Source organism: Parasteatoda tepidariorum, chromosome 4 (assembly GCF_982258835.1).
Source record: "Parasteatoda tepidariorum strain Cologne lab strain chromosome 4, Ptep-v5.0, whole genome shotgun sequence".
NCBI classification, from domain to species: domain Eukaryota; kingdom Metazoa; phylum Arthropoda; class Arachnida; order Araneae; family Theridiidae; genus Parasteatoda; species Parasteatoda tepidariorum.
In genome coordinates, this window is record NC_141758.1 from 38592106 (window position 1) to 38619955 (window position 27850).

Sequence of the window (27850 nt, forward strand, 5' to 3'; positions counted from 1 at the left end):
AAATAAATAATAAAATGGCAGCACTCACATCAGATGGTATAACAGATCCATGTTTAACCACATTGCCTTCAACAGAAAAATGATACAGCTGCCCATTTGTATCTGTAAATACCAGATGCTCTTTTGTATATGTCACTGATTTTGTTGAACTGCAAGAAAAAGTGTGGGCTTAAAAAATATATCAGAATTATTTTTAGTAAAAAATAAATTATCAATTTAAATTTTAAAAATATTTCAAAAATAAGCCAGAAAAAAAAAATAAGTCAGAAAAAATCAATACTTATAACCAAATTCACATTAATCAATTCTTAACATTTAAGTATCCTGTTGTATCCAGTTTGGCTTAAAAATTTAAGATTATAAAAATTAATTAAAAAACTTAGCATGCATGAAGTTATTTGTTCAAAATAACTTAAGCTTTTTTAATTTAAAATGCCTTTTAACACAATTAATTACATAGCAATTTTTGAGCGACAAATTATTTTATAGAATAAGCTTTTATCAACAGCACAGGCAATTTATATTATTAATGAGACAATTTATATCCAATTTGCGACTAGCAATGTTCAATTTTAAAACTTTGAACCTATTCCAGAAGACAAGTGGATTCCAGGATTATGGGCGATGTTACACATTAGTTTCACGATGTTAAACATTAGCTTCACATACGACCAACATGGGAGGGGGGTGGGAATTTGGTATGTATATAATGTTATTTACATAGATAAAAATCTTTAAAAAAATTGAGTACTCAAACGAAAAAGAACATGACTCTTTTTTCCATTAAAAAAAAAAATTGTCCTCTCAAAGCTTGATTTTATAAAACAATGATAATGAATTTACTAAAAGGAGACATTAACATGCTTTAATATTGCACCGATTCTGTTTTTGAAAAATTGATTTTAAAAAGAGGATGTTTTTCTAATCCAGTAACACTTTAGGCGGTGCGGTGGTCAATGTACTGGGTTTAATATCAAATTCTTTTGTCCTTCCCATGATTTTTCTAAAAATTAATTCTGTTCGGTTAATTATCTTGTCTGATCGTACAAATACACTACAAATCTGTTGAATAGTGCATAAATAAATAGTTTTAAAAAAGTACAAAGCAGGATGAGAACAATATACGAAAAAAAAAATCATTCAAACATTATTGAGGAAATTTAAATATTAATCTATTTACCCATCACTTTCAGGGTTATAATCTAAACTTGAAGGTGTGGATTCTTTTACTTTGTCAAAGGATAGCTCTAATGATGATTCTTTTCTTTTATAATGTCCAGGTGACCATTCCTGAAAATAAATATAAGTTAAATAAAACTACAGTAGAATATTGGACATTTCGTAAAAGAAAAGACATTCAGTTAGCAACATTTGCAGTCATATTCATGAAATTAAACTAAAAAATAATTCACAAATTCAATAATAATTACAAATAAAAAAAATAATAATGCAAAATTACTTCTGTATTTAAATACAAGCTCCATTTAAATAACTAAAAATGCAGGGCTGAAGAATAAAGCTTTTCTTTTTCCCTTTTCAATAAAACATCTTAAAGTTTGTTTTTATTATTACATTGTGAACTACCTTAGTAACATAAAGAAAAATGTGATTTCTACTCTAGTTTTTAGATATACTTTTTGAGTAAAAGGATTTTTAAAACTTGTTCAGTTACAAAGTTCTTTTCTACTATTAAAAGGCAAATTCTACTTTCGTTTAGTTAAGTTTAGTTTAATTAAGCTTTCAAATTTATCAAAACAAATATTTTATAACTATAAAAATAACATTTTAAATTTAGAAAAGTATTAGAATTTTGTAAGATAAAGAAACAATTCTATAAATACAAATTTTTTTGAAATTATCTTAAATAAAAATTATTTTCAACAGAGTTAGAGAAAGACTTACCAATGCAGTTACTACAGGAAAATTTTTTGGCATAACACGAAGAATAGCAAGCTGGCGTAAATCCCAAATTTCAAATGGCTCATCTTTAAATGCCACAATAAGATATTGCCTGAAAACAAGAAAATTGCGCTATTAACTAATGCATTATCCCGCTTTTACTTTTAAAGAAAATTTCTTTTATGAGACTAAGTGATGGCTTTTTATGAGAGATTATTAAATAAACATTATACTTTGTACTAATTAATTTTCCACAGTTGTTTGTAGCTGCTAATGAATGTAATGTTGAACCAAGTATTTACAAATATTTGATTTTCATCAAATAAAAATATATAATTATTAATATTATTAAATTATATAATTAATAATATTTATTACTGAACATACACATCAATAGTTTTTATTAAGTATTTTATTTTATAACTGACAGTGCACAGCCCAGCCATTTTCGGGATTACAACTATTAATGTTCAACTCAATTATGAATATCTAATGCCAATCCTTGTACCTAATTTTATACCCAACAAAGAAGACAACCAAACTCCTGAATTGAGCAATGAAATAAACTAGTCTTCATGGTGAACTTTTTTTGATAAAACTGAACCTCATTTGCATTACGTGGAGAGGAAAACAACAAAAACCTCCAACGGTTAGCCCGACAGCAAGGGGATTCTAGCCATTGTCTGACTTGTCTACCGAGTATATATTACGACAGCACTGCAGCCAGTGTGAGACCAGAATAGAATTCGTATCAACCTGCAATGACTAGGATTTTAACCAAAGTCACCTCATTGGGAGGCAAGTGATCTATCCCCTGAACCACGACAGCTTTTTTTTATTAATAAATGAAATTTTACATACCTAAGGTATGAAACACGAATCATGTCAATCGGTGATTCTTCAGTCCTTTCTTCTCGTAGGTTCCTGATACGGCCAGACTGCAGATCAAGCAACATCAACTCATTTCTGACTTGGCCAAGATTATTAACAGTGTTTGGGTGGGAGTATGACAGGAAAGATGTCAGACCAATCCACTCTATACCCCTATTAAAATGAACACAATCTACATTAAAAGTTAAGAGATGAATTTTAGGCTCATTATGAAGATCAACTGAATTCAGTAACATTTCCATTACAATGATCAAAATAAAAGTATCCCATTTAATAAATAAAATATTAATATAAGTATGTTATTTTAATTTAAAAAAACAAGTAGGTAATCTCATTTAAAAACTATTACAGTCAATGATGTTTTGATTTTTTAAAATACACTGGTATGTTCAGAAAACTTCATACTGAATAATAAGAAAAACTTAATGGAACAAGGCGAATCGACGTATAAAAGTATAGGTACAGAGAACATACATCAAATTACAGTAAAATACATATAAAGTTTTCGTTATTCAAATGTAAAGCTATTTATGGTTGTAAGGCTCTAAACATAAAAACCTAATTTGATTAGGCAAAACTTACAACTTTGAAAAACAAATTGATTATTAATTCCCTGGTATATCATTTTAAAATTTCAAGTTGAAGGGGTAGAAACTGAACTATTAAATTCTCGATTAATTCTTAAACTATACTCCTAACATTTGTTTAGGGCAACAAATGAACAGAAAACCCCTATTGGAGTGACCACCTACTGTATTCTTATCTTCTTACTGAAAAACGAAAATTCCATTCTATCTGGTAAAACATTTCTTGAAAATAATTTTTTGTTTTTGTTTCAGTACCTATTTTTTATGCAAATAAGCAAGGACTAGAAACAACAAATAACCATTTAGAAGAGGAAATTTAACATTAATTTCATATAAATGATGCAGTTCCATTAAATTTTATTCATAAAAGCAGGTTATTAGATTATCCGATATGCAATTAAGTGGAGAATACTGTTCATACATATATAAACCACTTAAATCATTCAGTAGCACTCTCCATTGGCCATTCAATGATGCTCGTTTACTATAGAGACAAAAAAAAAAAAAATCTTATTTCTATGAGATATAATTTCAGATGGATCTCCTATATTATAGAAACTTGGGGATTTAAATGTATTTATTTTAGTTTTTATAAACAGATTGCATTTTTTCATAACCCTTTTGAGCAATTTAAACACTGCTTCATTAAGCTTGAAGAAGAGATTATTGCTTATGCCTAGATCGGGAACGTTTTTCCTCCTCTGGTGCAAGTTTAAAAGAAATTTTAATTCAAATTATGAGATTTCTAAAAAATGGAATCAAACTGATTTTGAAACCAAATACAGTGAAAGTCTATTGCAATGACAATTCATAATAGCAGATGAAATTATCATTACAGTGAGCTTGTTATTAGAAGCGAATAAATAAATGTTAAAATAGCAATAAAAAGAATAAAAAATGAAACAGACATATTTTCAACTATTTCAATTTAAAATATATGTATCTTTGTATGCATTAAAATTGTTATATTAAAATATGTCTATCCATGTACTGCCTTTGCCTACGGATTGTACACTGAATTACATATGTACTTTATGAAAGGCAGAAATAACTACAATAGGAATTTTTGAAAGACAAATTTGAAAATTGTAAAAAATTTTTGTAAGAAAAGATAAATGCAACACTTTTTGACATCATTGATAACAATGAATATTGATTTTATTAGTGAATAGTTAAAAAAGGAAATAAGGGAAAATAATAGTTATGTGGACAACAAAGGAGTATTCTTTTGAAGTGTATGACAGGATTTCTAAAATTATCAACAACTTTCTTTAAAATAAGGAATAAGATATCTTAGCCAGTGGTCAACGTCACATTGCTTTAAAAAATAAAGGATTAAAACTGAAGCAAGGCAACTATGTTCATTTTTTGCTTTTCTGCATTGATACCAGAAATAAATAAACCTTTCCATTTAAATCTTTTTCATATAATATTGTTCATTTAAACAATAGTGAAATATAATGTATAAAGGTTTTCTTGTAATATGTCATACTCGTTATATCGAGCTTTAACAGTACCTATTTACAAAAAATATATTTAATAGATCCTAAATTTAATTTAAGCAAATGAAAAGAGTGTTTACCTCACAGGAGAAGTATGAAGGGCATATTCTTTTTCTATAATTCCTGTTGCCATATTGATCACTTGAATACTACCACTAGCATTTCCTAGGAAAATTTTGGATGTAAAATTCAGAATATAATTTTCATTTTTTCAACTGCATTTGAATAAAGAAAACCTTTTTGCAAAATTAGCTTTGAAACTATCAATTGTAAAGTACTCATTTATAATTTCTTTTAAATGCTACAACAAAAATTTATAAAAGCAATTCTTACATTATATATAAATTTTGAACAAATGACTCTTTTTGGATTCCTAGAAAAGTAATACACAACCCTTTTTTTGATTGATCTAAATAATTGAATTGTTGAAGACTGCAACAATACAGAAAAAAAGTTAGGTCAATTAAAAACAATTTAATTGCTCCCATGAAATATTAATTTAACTAATTAAATTTTTATTAGAAATTTTCAAAAATTTAATTAAATTTTTAAAAATTTCTAGAAGCATTATTTGATTATAAAACTAAAAAATCAGAAAAATATTTATAAAACACTTTTTAAATATATACCTTTTAAAATCATATATGTATTTTTTAAAATCATAAAAGAAATTGAAATACAAAAAGCATTTTTTAAATTAAAAAGAAAAACTTTAATTTTTTGGCTTATAAAAAAATTTATTTTGTGCAACAAAAAAAAAATGCATCAAATATTTACGATTAAACAATAGCTAGTGATACCCAAAAATCAATTGAATTTAAGCAACATATTATACTGAAACCAATTACCCAGCTTTAACTGAATTGGTTAATTAGAAGTCGAGTAATCTTGCGCACCAAGTGAAAAAATTTAATTATTGAACTGAAATCATCTTATACTAGGTGTCAAATTGCTCAGAATAAAACACATAACAAATTTTTTTCTTCTTCAAAAAATCAAAAATTTTATTTAGAAAAACACTCAATCGATCAGAGGAAAAAAAACCTTACCCACAGCCATTAAAGGTCTATATATAGTCCAATTGCGAAATGTAACAGGAGGACACATTCTCAAAACATGAGGTGGGGCAGACAGTGCACAAAGATATCCATAAATAAACATTTTCAGTTTTGTCTTTTTAACTGAAGCAGTGGCAATGTCCTCATAGCGATAGAGTGTGGGCGGAAGATGATCAGCGAGTGTGTTGGCAGGATGATGAGCATCAGAAATAATGGGCAATACATCTGGAGGGAAAGGTTCTTCTTTTTTAGTGAAAAGCTGAGGATCCATGCTCATGGATAAATAAGGAGGAAGAAAATTTACATTTTGTATCTATGAAATAAAAAAAGCAGATACATAGTAGACAGCAATAAGTTTTTACATTATAATATATACAGTAGAGAAACGATTATCCGGAACGATCGGGACCATCGCTATTTCGGATAACTAATTTTTCCGGTTTTCTGAATCGCTACAAAAAGCCGTTTTTTTTATTGTTAAACCCAAATAAAAAAAAATTTTTTTTTTTTTGGAAATAATCTTAAAAAGAAGAAAAAACGATGGAGTAATGCACTAATGATTATTTCCAAAATGATGGTAAGGTAAACAACTTTCAAAAAAGAAAGAAAAATACTAAAATCTTATAAGGGAAAAATTTTTAAAAAAAAACAATGGCTGGAAAATTTATCGAATTTCGTTCCGGTTTTTTGGTTTTCTGATTTCCGGATAACGGGTTCTGTACTGTACTATTTTATACTTATTGAGAAATGACACATTTGACAGTAAAAAAATTTATATATATATATTATGAGATTAGGAAGCTTTTGTAATACAACAATATGGTTTAGTAACCAAACATAGCAGGATGGCAAACAAGCAAACATAGCATCTTCTGATGCCCAGCTCTTTTCTGATTTTAATATTAACATTAAGTCAAGAAAGTTTCTTATTGCATAAATCAAAATGGTGTAATTGCCAAATGTTAGAGCAGTGATTCTCAAACACTGTGCCGCGGCACTTTTGCTTGCCGCCAAATTCTTAAAATGTGCCGCCAAATATTAGAAATGAAACAATAAAAATTATAATGCTTTTTTTAAATTATGAGTAAGGTTTAAATTAAAGAAAAGTGTATATATATAATACATTTCATAATTTTTCCACGCTTCAACCGCGTGAACATCCTTGTTGGCGATTGTCTTGTCTCTGACAATCTTAAAATAAGAAGGAAGTGTTTAAATTGTCTTTGACAATTTAAAAAAATTGTGAAATAAGTAGGGAATTTAATGATTATTAAAATTATTAATTAACAAAGGAAAGCAAGCTAAATATTAGCCTTCAAATGGAAATAAAAGCTGATCATTAAAGTAGGCTATGCAATTAATAGTTATAAAAACAAATTAACAAAGGTTAACTAACAAAAAAAAATAAGCTAACAATTAATAATCAGCAAAAAACTAGTTAACAAGAAATCACAAAAAATAACAGTTAATAGCTATAGAAAACAAGCTAACATTCAATAACAAGCAAAAAAATAAATAACTGTTACTAACTAATAAAAATTAGTCGAAAGAAATAATTAATCCCTTAATAAACGTGCTTTTGCAGTACATATTATTTTATTTCACATTCAAAATTATTATCACAAACTATTTAACAGATAGGTAAGTAAACAACTTGTAAAGAATTTTTTTTCATTGCATGCCGTCAAATTTCGAAATTGTTAAAAGTGTGCCGCCCCGAAAAAAAGGTGGAGAATCACTGTGTTAGAGGAAACCCACAAGTTTTACTTTAGGAAAATTATTTTTTTCTCCATACTATTTAACGTTTTTTTTAGCTTTATTAAGATGAAATCCAAAAAAAGAAAGTTTTTTGTAACAATAATGGATATAGTTTAAAAGCCAATGAATTTGTCAAATAAAATTTATGCACAATTTTCCAATTGAAAATTAATTTTTTTAACCCTGTTTTACTGGGTTTTTTATTTCTTGCTTTAATTATAGCAGCATACCAAGAAAGTAATTGGTATGATAAATGAATATAGTCTAATGACTAACTAATGTTTCAGAGTGAGAAAAATTTATATTTTATAGTACAATACTAACCAACATTGCAACTGAAAATGTCTATAAAAATTAGTATCAACCATTCTTGAAAGAAAAAAAAATTATGAAAATTTATGACCTATGAACTATTATGAAAATGAAGATTGATAAAATGACATGAATAATGTTGTAAAAGTTACGGTTAATAAAAACAAATCAGCTATAGTTACCAGGTGATAAGCTGCCACTTCTAAAAACAATATTCGACCATCACTAACAAGAAGAGCTATTTTTTGTTCACTCAATGGACAGACTGCCATTCCAGTCACTTTTGCATGTTTTGTAAGTCTCAAAGAGTCTGACTGACACTGCATATCGTATGTCACTTCTAAACTGGAATCGTTAGTGTTTATGCCAGTATCAGAACCTAAAATGCAAGTTGCATTAATAGAACATATGCATCTCAGCAAATGGTATAAAAACGTATGCAAAATAGGTAATAATTACACTAAAAATTAGTCTTTCCCTGAAATTTTTTTTCTTATGACACACATGAACATTTTTATCAGAAATATTAAAGACAGACAACAATAGTATCAAACTGCAGCTAACAAAAGATTTGGTTAAATTATTTAATTACAAAGATTTAACACTAGCAAAAATCTATATGTAAAAATAAATCTCTGGTGTTTGCCCTTTTAAGGTAAAATTAGAAATTTATAGAGTACTAGTTAAGTCAATTATATAAGTAAAAATGGTTGCAAAAAGTAATAATTAAAATAAATTATCTTTCTCTCTAAAAAAAATGAAATTTGCAACACAGAGGTGATCTTTCCTAGAGGTTTCACTGTGCATATGTTTAAGATGGAATCAAACACATTTTTTTCACATTGGGCACTAACTTTAACATATGTATTGGTTTAAGTAAATCAAAAATAAGGGAATTTCCTAATTTATAACCTTCTCGACCTCTGACTAGTCTGACTTTTTAAGGTTACACTGCAATTTTTAATGCAAAAATACCATTAGTTCCAAAAAAATATTTTTTTGCCTTAGAGCTAGTCCTTGTATAAAAATAAATTTATTGTCTTCAAAAAAGAGCATTTTTTTTTAATTATTAAAATACATATAAACTTAACCCATTATTTCTCGCTCTCGTGAAAATGACGGGGTGAGGTTTCGCTCTCTATTTCTCGCTCCGGTGCTGGCCATCCTGGGCTGGAGTGTTCAGTAGTAACACGCCAATTAGAATAAAATTAATTCATTTCTTTTGCCCGGAAAACATTTTATTTCTCATTTTACACACCAGATGGCAGTACCAGGATATTTTTAAGGCAATTGTAGAGAGTTAGTTTATTTTAAACTAGATGTCAAAAAATAGGCACTTTTATGACCGTTTTCTTAAAAATTAACCGATCGTTATGGGGTTAAACAGCTAAAAAATTTGGATGAGGAATTTAAAAACGCAAGACAAGTGACAGAGAAATAAAAGACAGACGGATGAAACAAAATCTTACAGTGCAATATTTAGCAAAAGAGACTTACACTCTAAAGGAGTAGCGAGCGCCATTACAGCTTGACCACGATGTCTGAGTCGAAAGGAAACTGTTCCAGAGTCATGAAGAATGTAGAAGGCATCTCTCTGGTTACATGAATATAACTGCATCATGAAAGAACATGAATGCTCACATGACACAATGCCAACAGTCTGAAAGAAAGATGGCCAGTGAAATTAATCAACATATAAAACATTATACATCAATAAGGAAGTATGGTACAATTTCAGGAGCTTAACATCAAACTCATAATGGAAGTTAACTAATTTATAAAGTTGAAAATGGGTTTTATAAAAGTGGCTGTAATTTAGATTTTCTAATTTTATTTCACAATACCCCGAAATAAATGTTACTTTGGTCTCTAATTAAATAACCTAAACTGGCATCTATAGCAGATTAGAGTATCAATTATGTACAGTTGATTTTTTAAAATTCTTTATTTCATAATTTTTGCTAGGAGCTTCGGCTTAAGGTGAACCTTATACAATACAAAATTATTTATTGCTTGATCTAGGTTATTTTTTTCTTCTCTTTCCTACTCTTTTTTTTTTGCCGGGATAGCCTGGTTGGTAGGGTGCTGGGTCCATGCCGGAGAGTTTGTGGGTTCGAACCCCGTTGGCCGAAGACTCCCCGTGTAGTTGGTGACTGATGCATGTTAAAATTCTGTCGAGTCGCAAAGTCCTCCATGTTCCCTAACAAATCAATACCTCTGGGAGTATTGGATTGGAGATCGATCGTTCTCTGATTCAGGTCAAAATTACGATCTGTGGATGTATGAATGAGTCCGCCTTATAAAGAGGTGTGACATATTTTGTGGCGAAGTCGAATTCTTGGCCATAGATGGCGCCACTGAAAAACAAGAATCGCACACTCTGCCTTAAGTTTCACCAAGCAGGCTTGCCCGTGTGGCAAGTGCCATTAGAACCAACCAACCAGGTTATTTTTTAACTGTCCCTTCACTTTTTGGATAAGCTTTGTTTGATGGTCTAAAATAAAATTTATTAGTGAAAGAAGTGCCCCTTTTTAGTTTTGATTATTTCATAACTTTTAGATGTAAAAATTTCAGTCGTATTATAACTAATACATATAAGCTAAGTTTAATAATTTACTCTAAAGTTGAAATAAATATAGCACTCAGATTAAAATCTGACATACACAGGGTAGAAAATCAACTAAATTCCAAATACAAAAATGTAAAGCACCTTTCTCATAATTAAAATAATGAAATTAGTAAAATATTCTACAGCCAAATACTTATCCAGGGTTCTCACTCTATGATGAGATTGAAATTCAAGGACTTTCCAGGACTTTTCAAGGACCTCAACAAAATTTTCAAGGACCTTAATCTAAGACCAATTTTAAAAATTATTCTCTTCTATTTTACTAGAAGCAACAATGCTTGTTGTGGCAATAATTAATTTCAAATATAATACCTAAATGCTTTGCCTATATAGAGAGAAGAGAGTATATGTATTATGGACTAAAATTTATATTTTTTTAAAAACAACCCTACTGGTTTTACATATTAATTCACAAAATCATTTTCAACACAATCTATAACTAATGGTAATGAGGTGTTAATGGGGAAATCCTTTAATCCTGTGTATTTCCATGTGAAGGCTGCATGAAAGACAGACCTAAATCTTAGGTATTCCATATTCCATGACTATTCCATAACCCCCTCCTCTCCTCTATTAAACATCGTTTCTGAAATTATTCATCCATAATTTACACATTCTTCTCTAAATGTTATGCAGCAACAAGTCTTTCTGAAAATAAAAATTAGAAGGAACATATCCCATTTTCACCATGTTTAAAAGCATTATTCGTTATGTGTAATCCACAATTGCCAATGAATATGACCTGGTGGGAATATTTCTCTTTTAATTCACACTGAAGCTTCTAATAGAATTTTCAATTGACATAGGGTCCATCCATGGATAATTGAAGTATTTTAGAGAGCTTTTAACCATCATCCATGCATTTGTAAAAAGAGGACAAAATATTTTCTGCAGTTCCATGACCCATAAATTGGGAGGTAAGATACTTAGTGCAAACTTTATTATCAATTCCTTACCATAATGTCCATCTGCTTAGATTGTAGAGACTGATTTAACGTCTCATCAAAGAGTAAAGTGTAGCAATCAACATTCTTTAGCTCATTTATAAGAATCCCTTTGAAGTATAGTGCCAGTCCAAAGGAGCCCAAATAGGCTCACTTTTCGGCACTACAAAAAAATTGTCTCGCTATACAGCTATCAGCAAACATTTTGGAGAACAATTTACTAATCCCCTCACAGGAGTTACATGAATAATTACTAGTGATGTACTTCAGACTCCAGAGAATTTCAGCATCAAGCACATTCCTTTTGACCAGATAAGAAGACAATGTTACCTCGGCCACTAAAGTTTCTGTTTCACATGGGGCACACGATGTTGAAGGAGTATTTACACCAGATGAATTAGATGTTCATGTCTTTGGAAAAAGAGAACTCAGGGCATGAGACAGCTTTTTTGTTTTACCTTTCTTTGATGTGTGATTTCAGAGCAGATTCTTCCATTTTTGCGATATCGATCTCCTTCATGCATAATCGGCACTTGGCTCTGAACTTCTTTTCGGGCATCGATAAAATCCATTCTTTATAAGCTTGATTATCCATCCATTGGGGATTAAAATAGCACTTCCCAGGCATAACTAGTCTAAACTACATAACACAAATATGAAGCCGTGCCTTTGCGAATACGCTTTACAATAAAGTTTTGAAATGACGCAAATGTAAAGACAAGTGCGGATGGTAAAACGGCAAATTTATTGAAAACTACAAGGTACTTATTGTTACGAAATTCAAGAGTATTCCAGTTTCGATAAAAAAAAAGAAGATCTAAGCATATGCGACAGAAGATGAAGTGGAGTCTCGCCCCGAACGCATTGATTGTCTGCTGTGCTCCGCGCGCTTGGCAGACACCAAGACGCTAGGCCCGGTTAGAAACGGTGGCGTTAAAAACCACGTGAGAGAGCTCGGGAACAAAACAGAAAGATCCGCGGGTGTTTTATAAAAAGGGCCGCCGGCAGTATTGGACAAATTCAAGGACCTAAGACGTTTTTCAAGCACTTTCAAGGACCTAAATTTAGAAAAAAAAAATTCAAGGACTCTCAAGGACCGTGGGAATCCTGTTATCCTACTTCCAATACATCATAATTGTAGAATAATTGAACAATCGATTATGCTTGCATACCAATATTACTGATATAATATATGAAAGTACAGAAAGAGACTTTTTTTGGATGATATAAACACAAAACACAAATGAAAGCATACAGCTGTTTTGTTGAAAATTGATGACAAAAATGAGAACTAGTTTATTTCACTTTACAAAATATGAATTGACTAACCTGATTTATTTCAAGATCTAAAATGAGAACTTCTTTCGGATATAAAAGAAGAAGATGATGTCGATAGGTCTTGTGATAAGTGAGTGTGAGGCATTCTTGCAATGTAACTCCTTCCTCACTGAAGTAAAAATTCATTATTTCATCAAAGATTCTACAATAATATTTAAGAGGCTGTTTAAATATTACGTATGCACCTAGTTTAAGAAGGGGTTTTGCGATTTGTTTATTTTTTGCAAACAAGAGGAGATAAAGTATAAACCATGCTTATATAAGACATTAAAATTCTCGTATTTTAAAAAAATTCTTAAAAAGCTAAATTAAAATGTACCGAAAAAATACAAATTTTAAATTTGGAATAAAAGAAGTATTTAGAAGAATTAATCTTAGCCAATAGTTTTGAACAGGAAAGGAATATCTAAGGGATTCCCTGAGAATATTCAACTCAAAATTTTATAAAATGAGTTAAAAACATAAATTGTATCTTACACAAAACTACATCTTTTGTTTGATTTTAACCCAAAAACTGGATTACGAAAGTAAATGTCAAAACAAAAACCAGGAGAGGCAGTGTTCTGATTTTCATACATAAGTATGGAGGAGCAGGGGTGATAGTGAGCCCAAGTCAAAATTACGGAAAATTTCTCGAGTTAGAAAAAAAAAAAAAAAAAAACAGTTTAAATTGAAAAAAATTTAAACAAGGTTTTTTTTGCCTTTTTCTCAATATTTCTTAGTTTACTTAAAATATATTTAAAATTTTACATATACCTATACCATTTACACATACCTATGATGACCTGGAGAAGTAATTAAAATTTACAAATATGTCTTTCTTGAGTTTATGATTATAATAACTATTTACTGATAAAAAATTAATATTAATCATGAATATAAGCTTATAAAGTATCTGGCTCTCCCTTACAGACAAATAAAATAAATTGTGTTTTTAAGTTCCACCTTTGAAAATTTGGTTTCCAGAAACTTATGTGATCAATGATTTTTTGAAACACCTGGACCTTCGTTCTCCGGCTTATTTTTGTTGAAAAGGGAGTGGCGGAGCCAGAAATAGTCTAAAATATGGTTAAGTAATATTTGAACAGCCCCTAAATTTAAAATATTTATTTTAGAAATTTAAATAAGTATAAAAAGGTAATAAAGGCACTAAAAAGGGGAATAACAAATAAAAACTAATGTAATTAACAAGGTGGGAGAGAATAAAAATCGAAACTTTAAGAATTTTTGCTACTTAATAATGCCAAAATTTTAAAAAGTTCATCATAAGATAACTGGGACAAAGTTGCATTTTAGAAATTTTTTAAATTATTTTTATGCAGTGGTAGGCTATAAGTTTCAATAAAGTTTACTGAATGAATGAATTCCAAGAAATATTTTTCCCTGAGAAAAAGAATGAAATAATTGTCTGTTATGTTTTGGTTGATCTGCCATTTCGAATATAACACAAATAACTTTAAATGTCAATTTGCTTAGTTTGAATTACTTAATTTACGAGGGGGAGATTAAATTTAGTTAAAAAAATTATTACTATTTCAATATATTTTGATTTCTATTTTTTTTAACACATATGTTATTTAAACAGAGAAGGGCTCACTCAAATATTACATAAGCACCATATGAGGGGTGTGATCTGCTTATTTTTGCTGATAAAGGGGAGGAGGAGGAGCAAGAGCAATGCCTGTGTAAGACATTAAAATCTCCTTAATTTCAAAATTTTCTTAAAATGTAAAATAAAAATATAACAAAAAAAAAATTGATATAAATTAAAATGTGGATTAAAAATTGAATTCAGGGAATTAAAAAATTAGAAAAAGATTTCCTTGGAGAGTTTCAGAGGTTAGCAGTTTGAACACAAAAGATTATTGCAGAATACTTCCATTCACATTTTTAAAAAATGAATAAAAATCTAAAATTTGTTTAATGCAAGGTTTCTTCCATTTGAATTTAACTTAAAACTTCTTTTTATTTGAATTTAATCTTAAAACTAGATTACGGCAGTAAAAGCATAGCAAAAACAAAAGAAGCTTGTGTAAGTGTTGAAGCTTGTGTATATAAGCATGGAAGGATGTTAGTGAGTTGCTTATTTTTGCTTAAAAGGGAGAAGGGAAGTCTAAAATTGCCAAAAATATGCTTATGTAATATTTAAACAACCCCGAATTGTGTAATATTAAATAAGTTATTTTTTTCATTAAGAAAGTTATTATTAAAAAAATTTAACAATACATAAATTTTACTTTCTAAAAATATTTTGAAAAAGTTTTTGTAACTGAAAAAAAGTACTGTAATTTTAGGGAAAATTTCAAACCAGAAAAAAAAAAAAAAAAAACTGTGTACAACAGAAATATTTGGCTCTGAGAATTTTTGCGTCCTTGCCATGAACTAAAAATTATAAATAATTTTTTTGTCACAACATAAAAAATTTGCCTACAAAGCGGAGCAAGTTGACTGCCCTATATTAAGGAATCATGCATCATGGGGGAGAAAAATGTCATTCTAAGTAAATTTATTTGTCCCTTAAAAAATTACAACAAATATATTATTTAATACTTTTATTTTGTACTATAGTCAAACCTCAAAATTTTTAACTTGAAGGGAGACACTAAAAATGTCATGATATTGAAAATTCAGGATATCAATAAACAAATATTGAATACTTTTTAATAGTCCAGTCAAAATAATAACTTAAGTGACTTTTTAAAAGCTGTATGACATGCATTTACTTAAAAAAAAAAAAATAATATTTAATTCTGTGAATTTAAAATGCATGTAAGGTGGATTGAGTTAAACTCTTCACTGCAAATTATTTCTTACATTTTCAATTTATTTAAATATTCTATTTTCTATGAAGAGATTTTTTAAATTATTCTTTACAAAATGGAAACAAAAAATACTTAATAATTATAACATTTGATAATAAAAATAATAAAATTTCAGAAAAAGAGACACATTACAAGATATTTCTCAATAATTATTAAAATGATTAAAACCATGTTTAAAATAATTATTGTAAACAAAAACTAAGGAAAAAAAGGAACTAAAACAGACATATGAAAAAAAGAACTACATTTACTTCATATCTCTACTTTATTTTCGAAGATTCAAGCATTGGCTGCAAACTATTAAGCTAAAATTAAACATGGAAACTAGCCTTTCAGTCACCAGTGCAAAACTGAATTGAATGTAATGTAAAACTCAATAACACAAAAGATAGAATTTGCTCTACAAAGACGATCAACATTACATTTTCAAAGTAAAATAAAACAAACAAACCAATTTATGCTATTTCAACAAGCTTTAAATATTTATTATAAAAAGTTTATCAAAACTTCATTAAATAAAATATTTCTACAGTAAACAAGTTCATATTATTAATCTTACCAGAATTTTTTCACAAACCAAGTCTTAAAAATTGGCAAACAAACGAAGTCAGTTATGATCAAGAAGCTAAGTGAGCAAAGGGAAGAACCAACACCTCCTAGAAAAGAGAAGGCTTTTGCACAGGGCTACCTTAGATAATAAATACGATCCCTTAGTAGTCTGATCGTTATGGCATCTTTCTTAATTACCCCTACTACGTAATTTAGAAGTCAGAAGATTGTGACATCATTCCATTCTTATTCTGCTTCCACTGAGCAGTATACGTTTGTTTCTTCAAACTACTTAAGTGATCTGTGCTAAGGCCTTCTCTTTTCTAGGAGGTGTTGGCATAACCCTCTAGTTTAATATTAAAGATAATAAAAATTACATTTTGTAACATCAATTTGAAAAATTCTTTTTACCTAGTTTTTGAGTCAGATTTAGACAGAAGCCATATTCTTTTCGTTAAAGTATTTCTAGTGACAGCTTTCACTTTTCCTTCAGCTGCAGAAGTACTGGATGAAGGATTGGAAATACAGAATTTACGGCCATTACTGGATGGAGTTTTAACTAAGTTGAAGTCATCAACAAATAAAATGCAATCTGATGCTAAAACTAAATTTAAAAAAAAAAAAAAAAAAATACATAAATTGTTAAAAGCATATGACATGAACAAATATCAAATTTTTAATAAACTTTCCATACATCTATTTAGTATGCTTCACAAAATTTGTTAAAAAAGTTCAAAGCTCAGAGTTCGGATGGTCTGTATTTTCGAAACTTACGGAATTCAGACGTTATGTTAGCCAACATAACGTCTGTGTCCACCTAATGAATAGAAGCTACAGGACCAAAATTATAAAAAAAATCATAATAATACATTTGATTCCATCCAAAACCTAAGTGGTGTAAGGTTTTTAAAATCTTGATATTTCAATACCATATTATTATACGCTAGAAAGTAGTACTACGACAATAAAAATTTAGCAATCTCTTTTAAACTCATTCATTTCCCAATGATACAGGGTGCGTTCTGAAAGTAATGCGCATGATTTTATTGTGACGCGACTATTGATCGCAGCGCACTCAGATTGGTCAAAAAATGTGGTGGGGGATTTGTCCTTCCAAACAAGCCTGGTCTCAGGTCGCTCCGAGCAGTAGGCCGTGTCTTCGCGCAAAGTCTTTTTTCGATCGAGTCACGGCGTGGTGGAGTGTTCGTTCGCTGGAACAGCGGTACGCGATAAAATTTTGTGTGCGACTAGGGAAGAATGCAAAGGAAACTCATCACATGCTTCAAGACAACTGCATCACATGCTTCAAGACAGGAATGCATTTCAAGATCTCAGTGTGGAAGGTGGCACAAGGCCTCCAAGGAGGAGCGGGAGAAGGTCCCCGGCGAGACTTGTTCTGAACGCCCAACAACAGCCCGACCCGATGAAAACGTTCAGCGTGTGCGTGAAGTTTTGAAGTCAGACAGTCGGTTAAGCATTCTGGTAATCGCTGACACCCTAAACTTATAAAAATGTGTGGTACATGGGATTGTAACGGAGGATTTGCAAATGCGAAAGGTCTGTACGAAGCTTGTGCCGAAGGAGTTGACGGAGGAGCAAAAGGAAGTTTGAGTTTTGCGCTATGAAGAATTGCTGGAATTGATGAGTTGGTGCCCCAGCCTCCCTATAGCCCTGACTTGGCGCTGTGTGACCTTTTTTTGCTCCCCCGACTGAAAAGAGAGCTGAAGGGAAAGCACTGGGAGTCGGTGGAGAACATCCAAGCTCATGTTACAAGGTTCCTGAGAGGCATTCCTGTCGAGGAGTTCCAGGATGCCTTCCAGACGTGGCAGAATCGTCTCCGCAAGTGTATTGGTGCACAAGGGAACTATTTTGAAGAATTTTAACCATTTGTACCCATAGGATCAATAAATCTATTTTTCCCAAAAAATGCGCATTACTTTCAGAACGCACCATCATAAAACCACGGTTTTGTGAACCACTTTTTCAGCAGTTAATGCTACAGATTGGCACATAGTATTTATAATCAATTATTTTTCTCATGCGATGTTATCATGACGCACAAATTTCTGCACCCAATTTAAAATTGATTGTGCTTATTTTTCTCATCACGATAATTTTTTTTCCCTGAATATTGAAAGTTTACTAATTTTTCGATTCTGGAGTTTCAAGGTTAGACTGTAGAAGATAAATAATAGAGCTACAAGTTCCAAAACTGAATAAAAGCCTTGAAAAGTTTTTCTTAGGTATAATTTCAAAAATCCTTTTTTTTCTCTTAATGTTTTATTCAAAGAGATATTAATGATCAGTATCAATCACTGCTAAATATTTAAATGAAATTTTTGTTGGAAGTTTAATAAAATCTAGAGCAGTGGTTTCCAACTGGCGGCCCCTGAACTAAAATATATTAGTTGTCATTTTTTTGCAGACAATTTTCGTAAAAAATCTATATGGGTTTAAAATAGTTCTCGTTAATAAAAACCTAATTTCTTCGTTTCTGTGAAATTTATCACACTAACGGTGCAAAAAAAAATTATTTCTCAGGTTTTGCATCCAAGAAAATATTTATTCAAATACAAAAATAATCGTGTATGTTGCTCTTTTTTATTTCATTTTTTTTTGTATTTTGTGAATATAATTTAGTATGTGTGTATCAGAAATTTTCTCGAAGAAATTCTTCGATTTAACTTTCTGAAACCACTCATTTTGGATGAAAATATTTACACACACATTTGTACATTTTAAATTTAAAATGTAAATATTTATTCTCTGGTGGTTGCAGCAGACAAACCTCAATTTTGTCCTTGAACATTTTGTGTGCTACTATGTAAGTTTTAATACCAACTTTTTTAAAGTTTTATATATTAACAATTAGATATCTGTTGCACATTTATTGTTTAAAACATGGGTGCACATTAAAGTTATCGTAGCCCGAATTTTTTAATATGCAATTAAATATTTTTAAAAATCTACTTCTTATTTTAATTTGTAGTTCAATAACTTCATTTTGTACAACTTGGTAAAAATCTGACACAGGAATGAGATTGGCCAAAAGGCAAAAAAGCTGAATTTTCAGGCAAGTAAATCTTATGAGCGTGCAATCATTTAATAATAAATTCCAGACAATTTAAGATAATAAATAACTATGAGTTGATTTAAAATTAATTGTGTACCAATTTATTAATATATGAATTACATTGACACTTAACATTTAGTAAAAAGTAAAATTACAAATTAAAAAAATAAAGCTAGAAATTATATTTTTCTACAGTCACAAAGGAGACAATTATTACTTGAGAATGTCTAGTTTAGCACATTAAACTACTCTGAGAACATACTTTAATATTAAATTTTTTTTAATAAATACTATTACGTGATTTATAGTAAAAATATCAGCAACATATTCTCATCCAGTTTCGCTGATGTTGTAATATACATACCAGGGGTGGCCAACCTGCGGCTCTTTGAAGGATTATTTGTGGCTCTTGATAAATGTACCCGAGTTCCCTTTTCATTTTTGTGCTATTATATTTTTAAAAAATTATTATCATTCCGTATGTGTTTCAAAATGTCTTTTCAATTACTGAGAACAAATATGAAAGACTAAGTGCAACATTGTCCAATTCAAGGTGAGTTTTCCATTTCCAATATAATTATGACCTAAAAAGCATCTGGAGAATTAGAATTAATAGAGATCTAAGAAAATCAAGCTCTACAATAAGTCGACGTTGATTACTGAATTTTGGAAATTTGTACCAGAATCGAATTATCCTGAATTAAAAAAGGCTGATTGTAGAATTATTTCAATATTAGGAACAACATACTTATGGGAATCATTTTATTCCACTTTAAAATTCGTGAAATCCAAACAACAATCAGTATTAATTAACCAGCATCTCAAAGAATTACTGAGAAGTGCTGTCCCAAATTATTCTTCATATTTTAAAGAATTATCAAGAAAAGTAAAATAAATGTGTTCAGTTTTTAATATTTAAATTCAATACACATATTTTGTACTGTTATGTTCTCAATAAATATAATTTATGTAAAAAAGTTTTTTTCTTAAATACCTTTTAAATATGTATTTAATTGCGGCTAGCAAAAATTTCAAATTTTGAAAAATGGCTCGACTCTCAAGTAGCTTGGCCACCCGATATATACCAATAATCATCGATAGAACTGCCACCTTTATAGTAACTAATTCAAGAAAAAAAACTTTTTTTACAAGAATTGCGATCTTGGATTTCAAAATCGCGTGAATATGGATCCCGATATTGGACTTTGAAATCACGTGAATATGAAACTCGATATAGGATTTTAAAAATGTTAAAATATCGAATCACAATTGATAATTTCTATAACGCGTGAATACGAATCCAAAGCCTAATTTTTAAATCGTGTGTAATTATGAAAATCGATGTTTGATATTACAACCACATATTTAATTTTAAGTTTGAGCGAATACGAATCGCTATATAGGATTTTAAAAAGGCGTAAATACAAATCGCGATATTGGATTTTTAAATCTAGCAATCGAGAGAATTGCAATGTACAATGTTGAAATCGCATGAATAAGAATCGCAATGCACAACTTTTATGAAAATTCGAGCTATCTGGCAGACAGGTAAAAATGCGAAAAATCTTATTTTCTGCTTGTAAAAGCGGAGAAAATAGCTAAAATAATTAAAAATGCGGAAGGATTGGCAGCTATGTAGCTGGAATTTTCTGTTTATCTTTGAAGATCGGAAATAAATGTATTTATTTCATTTCAACGGTTGAATTTTCAGAAAAATTTTTATATTTATTAAAAAAAACCTAACTTTTAGAGAATCAAAGTTTTTGATAAAAAGACTGAAATTCAAGAGACAAAAGAGAAAAAGACGGAAATACGCCAAAAAGCGGAAAAATCTCATCCTTGCTGACAGTAATATTTAATGTTCCTTCAAACATAAAAGAGTCCTACATAAAATTTTGATAAAGTTGAGGCCCGCCATTTGATTTGTGTTTTTAATTGTGGCCCCCGGCCTCATTTAAGTTGGAAACCCCTGATGTAGAGGTTATGAGCGGTATTTTATGACTGTCAAACCTAATTGAATACCATGTTATAGTGTATTCAGTTTATCAACTCAATTGAATGCACTGAATATCAAATGGAAACCAAAATCAGGTGCATTATATCCTTATTTTACACAACCCTAATATTATAAAAAAAACATGATTTAAAAAAATAGAAAAAAATGATGAGATATTTTATGAGTTTAAGCTTCATATTGCAAAGGCAAGCATCCGGATAAAGTTTAATCAAAATATCATATTAAAAACAATACATTTGAACTAATTAAATATGCTTACAAGCAATATTTCTGATTGAAAATGGATCAAAAGCAAAAGAAAGTAATGTTTCTGTATAGGATTTCTTCCATAACTTAGCTCCAGTTTCTGTATTCCACAATACTATAGAATATGGTGGATGTAGACCTAAGAGTAGATTTTGGCACAAATCTTCACCTGGAAGCCATTCTATATCTGAAAATAAAAAAACAACTAGTAAAAAAAGAACTTCATTTATAAAACCAAAAAATCAATCACGTAAAAATCTACTACATAATTCCTATTTATCCCTAATATTGTGCAAAGTCATGTTGAGGGTGAAAAAATCTTACCAATTGCAGCTTTTCCGGGCTCAGAAAATGTTGTCATTGGTTTTCCTTCTTTGACATCCCAAATAACTATTAAACCACCAGAATCTAAAGATGCTAACTTCAATGAATAAGGATGCTGAAGATCATGGTAGTAATTTTCCCGAGCCCATTTTACCTACAAAATATCTTGACATTAGATGTAATATTAGAGTAAATATTTAGATATCAGACCTTTTATTATGGTAAACATTTAGACATTATATTATAGTACACATTTAGACATAATATCAAGATAAATATCTAGACATTAGAAAAATAAATATATAGATATTAAATGTAATAATAGGGTGAAAAATATACAATCATTATGAAAAATTGTATACGTATCAAGGAAATTGTTTATTTATTTAATTGTAACTTACTTTACTTAATTATTACTATAATTTAATAAAAGATAAAAGCAGTGTTTAATTAAACTATTAGATAATATTAAATGTAAGCTTGTAAAATAATTACACGATAATAAATTAAAGCTTTTACTGTTGTTGTCAGGGATGAGATTGGCCAAAAGGCAAAAAAAGCTGAATTTCCATGTGAGTAAATTTTACTTGTGTGCAATCGTTTAATAATAAATTCCAGACAATTTAAGATAACAAACAACAAAAATTGCTATTTTAGTTTGAAAAAATTACATGATAATCAGCAACTGTTTGGATAATTATTTATCATATGATAAGAATTTCGCATTTTATATCATAAATAACAGCAGCATTATTTCTTAAATTTCGGTGCTGAGTTAAAAAACTCTTTTTCCACAAAAAATTGAATAATTTTTTAAGTGATTGCTTTTGTTTGCAACATCTTTTTTTTGTGCTTAATTTCCTGCAAACGCTTCATGTTTTACAAAACCAGCAAAAAATCCTTTAACAAGGTAAAATTTATCATAATGCAGCTTGTGAATGAGGGGAAACAGATTGGTGATTAATTTAGTCGTTAGCCCATCTTCAAACATCTTTTCACACATCCTATTTTTTGTTTCTTTACCTGCCTTTGTCACATTCTTCTTCGCAAGCACAGAATGTAAGTTTTGAATATGCCTATATATGCTAATAATTGTTGATAGAAAAACAGTCACATTTGTAGTAACTAATTTTAAAAAACCTACTTCTTACAAGAATCGCGATAATTGATTTAAACTCGTGTGAATACGAATCGTTACATAGGTTTTTAAAAATGAGTAAATACAAATAGTGACATTGGATTTTTAAATCTCGTAAATAAGAATCATATTGTAATATATTCAAATCGCGTGAATAAGAATCGAAATGTTAGCAAATTCCGGGCTTGAGACTTTTAAAAAGCTTGAAGTACAAAAATCATTACATAGGTTTTTAAAAATGAGTAAATACAAATAGTGACATTGGATTTTTAAATCTCGTAAATAAGAATCATATTGTAATATATTCAAATCGCGTGAATAAGAATCGAAATGTTAGCAAATTCCGGGCTTGAGACTTTTAAAAAGCTTGAAGTACAAAAATACGAACTATCTGGCGGGCGGGTAAAAATGAGGAAAATCGTATCTTCTGTGCGTAAAAGCGGCGAAAATAGCTAAAATGTAAATATGTGGAAGGATTGACAGATATGTAGGTTGAATTTTCTGTTTATCTTTGAAAATCGGAAATAAATATAATTCTTTTATTTCAACGGCTAAATTTTTCGAAAAAGCAAAATCTTTATTTAAAAAATTTTTTTTAAAAAAGAGAAACTTTTAGATAATCGGAGTTTTTGATAAAAAGGCGGATATTTGAGACACAAAAGTAAAAAAAGCGGAAATCCGCTAAAAAGCGGAACCCTCAGGAAATCAAAAAACAAGATCAGGTCGAGCAGAAAATCCTCCTTTTCAAAATCCACACAGCTAAGGAGGTGGGCCGGGCTGACTGCACTGGAGAAACATATGTTGCAGGTGGGATAGATCTTTCGCTGTTGTTCATACCTCACGCACTTAATAAAACTTTAACTATATCACATTAATTAAGATAATTTACTAATACATTATTATTTTTTTCAATTTTCTTTCGAATTTAAAAAAAAAGGAAACTTCATGAAAACAACAAAACGTCTGTAGAATAATCCATTGAATTAGCAGTCTCCAACCATTTAAGTCCACATCAATAAATCTGGGAAATCAGAAAAAAAATCCTGACTTTTCTCATATTTTGGTCACACATTGAAGATTACAATGAGATTTAATTTTCATTTAGTAAAATGACATTTTATGCAGCAATTTAATTTCCGTTTAATTTTATTAATTCAAAAGACAAAATAATATTACTTTAGTGACATCTGTAGCATGCCTTTCCAAAGTTTGAAAAGCCTAAAAACAGAAAAAAGAAAAATGGTTAAAACTAAAACACTGAAGAAAAAAAAAAAAATCATAAAAGGTGAATCTATTATTGTAATGAAAGTTTCAAGTAATTTTAAAAATGTGAGAAAATAATGAAAGCAAGTAACAGTTATTACACAAGATTATTCTAACATAAGTATATTTAAAAAGAATATTTTTTTATTTAAAGGATAAATGAGAATTGTCTATTTAACTTTGCTTATTCGTTAAATTTAAAACAAATAAGATAATAAAAGTTATATTGATTTAAAAATTACCATAAAACTTAATTGGTTTTAACTTAATTATCACTTTAATATATAAAATTAGAGCAAAAACTCACAATTTGAAAAGATTATTTGCTAATTAATTAACTTAGGCAATGAATTAATTTACAGGAAGACAAATAAGATAGTACAAAAGCATTTCCTCTAGATCTTTTCCCAGTACCTGGTCCCAGTTAAGATTACACTAGTTTATATATACGTTCATGTTCATACTCCTCATTTAGATGAAGAAAAAAAAGATACTTATAAGTTTTATGAAACAAAATAAATTTATCAAATACAATATTTAAATTTTTATGAGCCAATTAAGAAATGCAAAATAAATTTCATATATATATAATATATATTAAATATAATATAATATATATTAAAAATAAAAAAAGCAATTAAAATTAAATTAAATATGACTAATAATGCTACTTTGAAAATCAAAATAAAAGTAGAACCAAATCAAAACATAATCCCTTTATGCTCAATAGACACTTATTGTTCAGGAGACCAGCAATAATTATTTAACTGATGTTCAAGTCAGATTTTCGTAGTTTAGGACAACCATTAATTTCAAGCCCTGATGATCTTTAGGTAATAAATAAAATTAAATCAATTATGATTTTGATGTATAAAAAGTTTATATACTTAAATATAACTAAAAAAATTACCTTAATATTTTCTGTGTCAACAATTACAATATGGTTATGACATCCATATGCAAAAAATGACTGCCAGCCCCTGAAACAAATATTATATGTGTGTGTATCATAAGTAAAATTACATAGTATTTAAGATCTTACACAGATATAATTTTTTATAACTTTAATGTGCTGGTTATATAGAATAAGATTGTAATTCCTAGCATCAAATTAATAAGGAACTGATCATGTTTTAGTTTTTCTTAATCTACTATTTTCTATAAACAAACAATGATAATCAACAACTTTTATTTTCCCATAGGAACTCAATTTCTGTCCTTATTATTTTTTTTAATTACAGTTCATATCAATAATTATTAAAATTTTTTGTGGATATATAAGATAACTTTTCTTAAACGGACTTTTCGAGCTGCATCCATTTTCTTAAAAACATGTTTCGAGTTGTGTTTATTTTCTTAAAAACATGTTTTGAGCTATGTCAATTTTCTTAAATATTCCTTTTAATCTATGCCAGTTTTAAACACTCATTTCAGGCTATTTCTAATTTATTAAACATGCATTTTGAACTGTGTATGGAATAAAAGCTCAGTGGTGATGTTTTGGTTTGCCGGAATGATACAGTGGGATTTACCTTTTAAGTGTTTTCCATTCTGCGATGTTCTTTTTTAGTTACTACTGATTCAGTCCAGTTGTCACATTACTTGAATTATTATTAAAATATTCCCCAATATTATGAAAAGTTTTAATTAGGTAGTAAATCCTATTTTTCCTTAAGAAAAGATTCCCCTATCAGTATCTATTAAAATGAACAACAAGTTTTGCCACTTCAGGGTTGTGGCTAGAAAACTAATCCTTTTGGCGCAGTGGTGGGCACGAATAGACACCAATAATGAAATCTTCCCCCTGTAACAATAGAAAATGTAGAAATTTCCATATTGGGATCTGTCCCAGCAAACTGCAATCACTAAAGAGATTTAAACACATAATTTTATTATAAAAAATCAAAAAGAAAAACTGCAGAAATTTGTCTGGAGGTGGTTACAAGCTTTATCCTTCAAATTGGTCCCCTACTGTTTTTTTCTTTCTTATTTCTCACAGTGTGGTGTCCAGAAGTTGCCAATACTTGACACTTATTCTTCTGTAGATGACAATGCAGAAATGTTCCTAAAAATAAAATAAGCAGGATGATTTCCGTATCCTGTTTTGTGGCAGAATAATTGTCAAGTCTTGGCAATTTCCGGACAATGGCCGGAGAGAAAATAAAAAAAAAGATGTCACAGAAAAAGACCAACTTTAAAGGTATACCTCACAGCCTCCCAAGGCAATTGTCTACATGTCTTTTTTTTAAAATTCACAAGTTTAAAATCTACTTGACACTTATGGCGATTGTAATAAGCAGATTACGATACTGAAATATCTCCAAATAATCACCAAGCATCTTCCGAGCTGCGGTAGTAGAAACTCAAAAAAAAAAAAAAAAAAAAAAAAACAGAAAAGGTAAAATTTATTACCCCTGGGTACAAATATTCAGGCGTTTTTTTTCTCTTTCTAAATTTGAAAATTTCATATCCATTTGACATTTTGGAGAGTGTAGTTGGTGCGACAGATCACGATTTACAAACTATCTCAATTAAGCTGCATAAAAGAAATTTTAATCATATTTCCAGTCTAAATAAAATAGTCTTTAAGATAACATGAAATCAACAATTAATAAACACATACCAATCTAAAGCTCCTTTATTTGCACCAGATAGAACTCCAGTTATACATCTAGGGGAGACACGTTGGATAATTGGTGTAGTCTTCTCCTCAGAACTTTTTGGTGAATCCACACTCAAAGACATTTTAACAAATTATATTATAAATAATCACAGTTTCTCGACAATTTCGTTTTGAAACGTTCAATAATTTCTCCACCATTGAATTCCTTTCAAAGAAATTTCTAAAACTAGAAAAATGTACAGTTCACGACAACAAAATTAGCAGATGAATGTACAAAAACGAAATAACATCACATTCTTTCTTGGACTCAGCCCACGTAAATCCCTGTTTAACGTTCATAAACATTTAGAAGAAAACAAGTTAGTAAGAAGTTATAAATAAAACATTGAAAATGAAAATATCCGAAAAAATATCCTAACTTCAAAAAGTAGTAATGTTTATTTATTTGGCTTGAAATATCATTTGTTTCCGTTTTCACAGTGCTGTCATAAGCCAGTTTTTAGTGATGATTTTATAATGCTTAGACCTAACTCTCTTAATTCACGAATCTGATATTCGAAAGATCAGTTCCATGGTTTGACCCTTTTATTTCATGAATTTTCATTTGTTTAGTTATCAATTTATACTTAAAAAACAATCGGCTGACAATTTAAAAGAAAAAATTGGTTTAATAGTTTCATTATAAAATATCGGTAATGTTGTTGTTGTTGTTAATTTACGTCGCACTAGAGCTGCACAATAGGTTTTTGGCGACGGTCTGGGAAAACATCCCGGAGGATGATCCGAAGACATGCCATCACAATTTTGATCCTCTGCAGAGGGGATGGCACCCCCGCTTCGGTAGCCCAACGACCTGCGCGCGAAGTCGAGCACTTTA

At 29.5% G+C, this 27850-nt stretch overlaps 1 protein-coding gene across 1 annotated transcript in view; it reads right to left on the minus strand.

Moving 5' to 3' along the window:
- Nucleotides 1-27462, minus strand: part of LOC107438511 (WD repeat-containing protein 11) — a 44859-nt gene extending 17397 nt beyond the window's left edge. Inside the window, exons 1-15 of the mRNA XM_016050819.5 lie at nt 26974-27462; nt 25261-25330; nt 24264-24305; nt 21950-22103; nt 21639-21812; nt 16701-16893; nt 12910-13027; nt 9505-9667; nt 8190-8386; nt 5929-6250; nt 4960-5044; nt 2761-2943; nt 1903-2011; nt 1181-1290; nt 29-149 (exon numbers count right to left, since the gene is read on the minus strand). Coding sequence (XP_015906305.1) covers nt 29-149; nt 1181-1290; nt 1903-2011; nt 2761-2943; nt 4960-5044; nt 5929-6250; nt 8190-8386; nt 9505-9667; nt 12910-13027; nt 16701-16893; nt 21639-21812; nt 21950-22103; nt 24264-24305; nt 25261-25330; nt 26974-27095 — 2163 coding nt within the window. The 5' untranslated portion in view covers nt 27096-27462. The remainder of the gene's footprint in view (nt 1-28; nt 150-1180; nt 1291-1902; nt 2012-2760; nt 2944-4959; nt 5045-5928; nt 6251-8189; nt 8387-9504; nt 9668-12909; nt 13028-16700; nt 16894-21638; nt 21813-21949; nt 22104-24263; nt 24306-25260; nt 25331-26973) is intronic.
- Nucleotides 27463-27850: the final 388 nt, after the last annotated feature.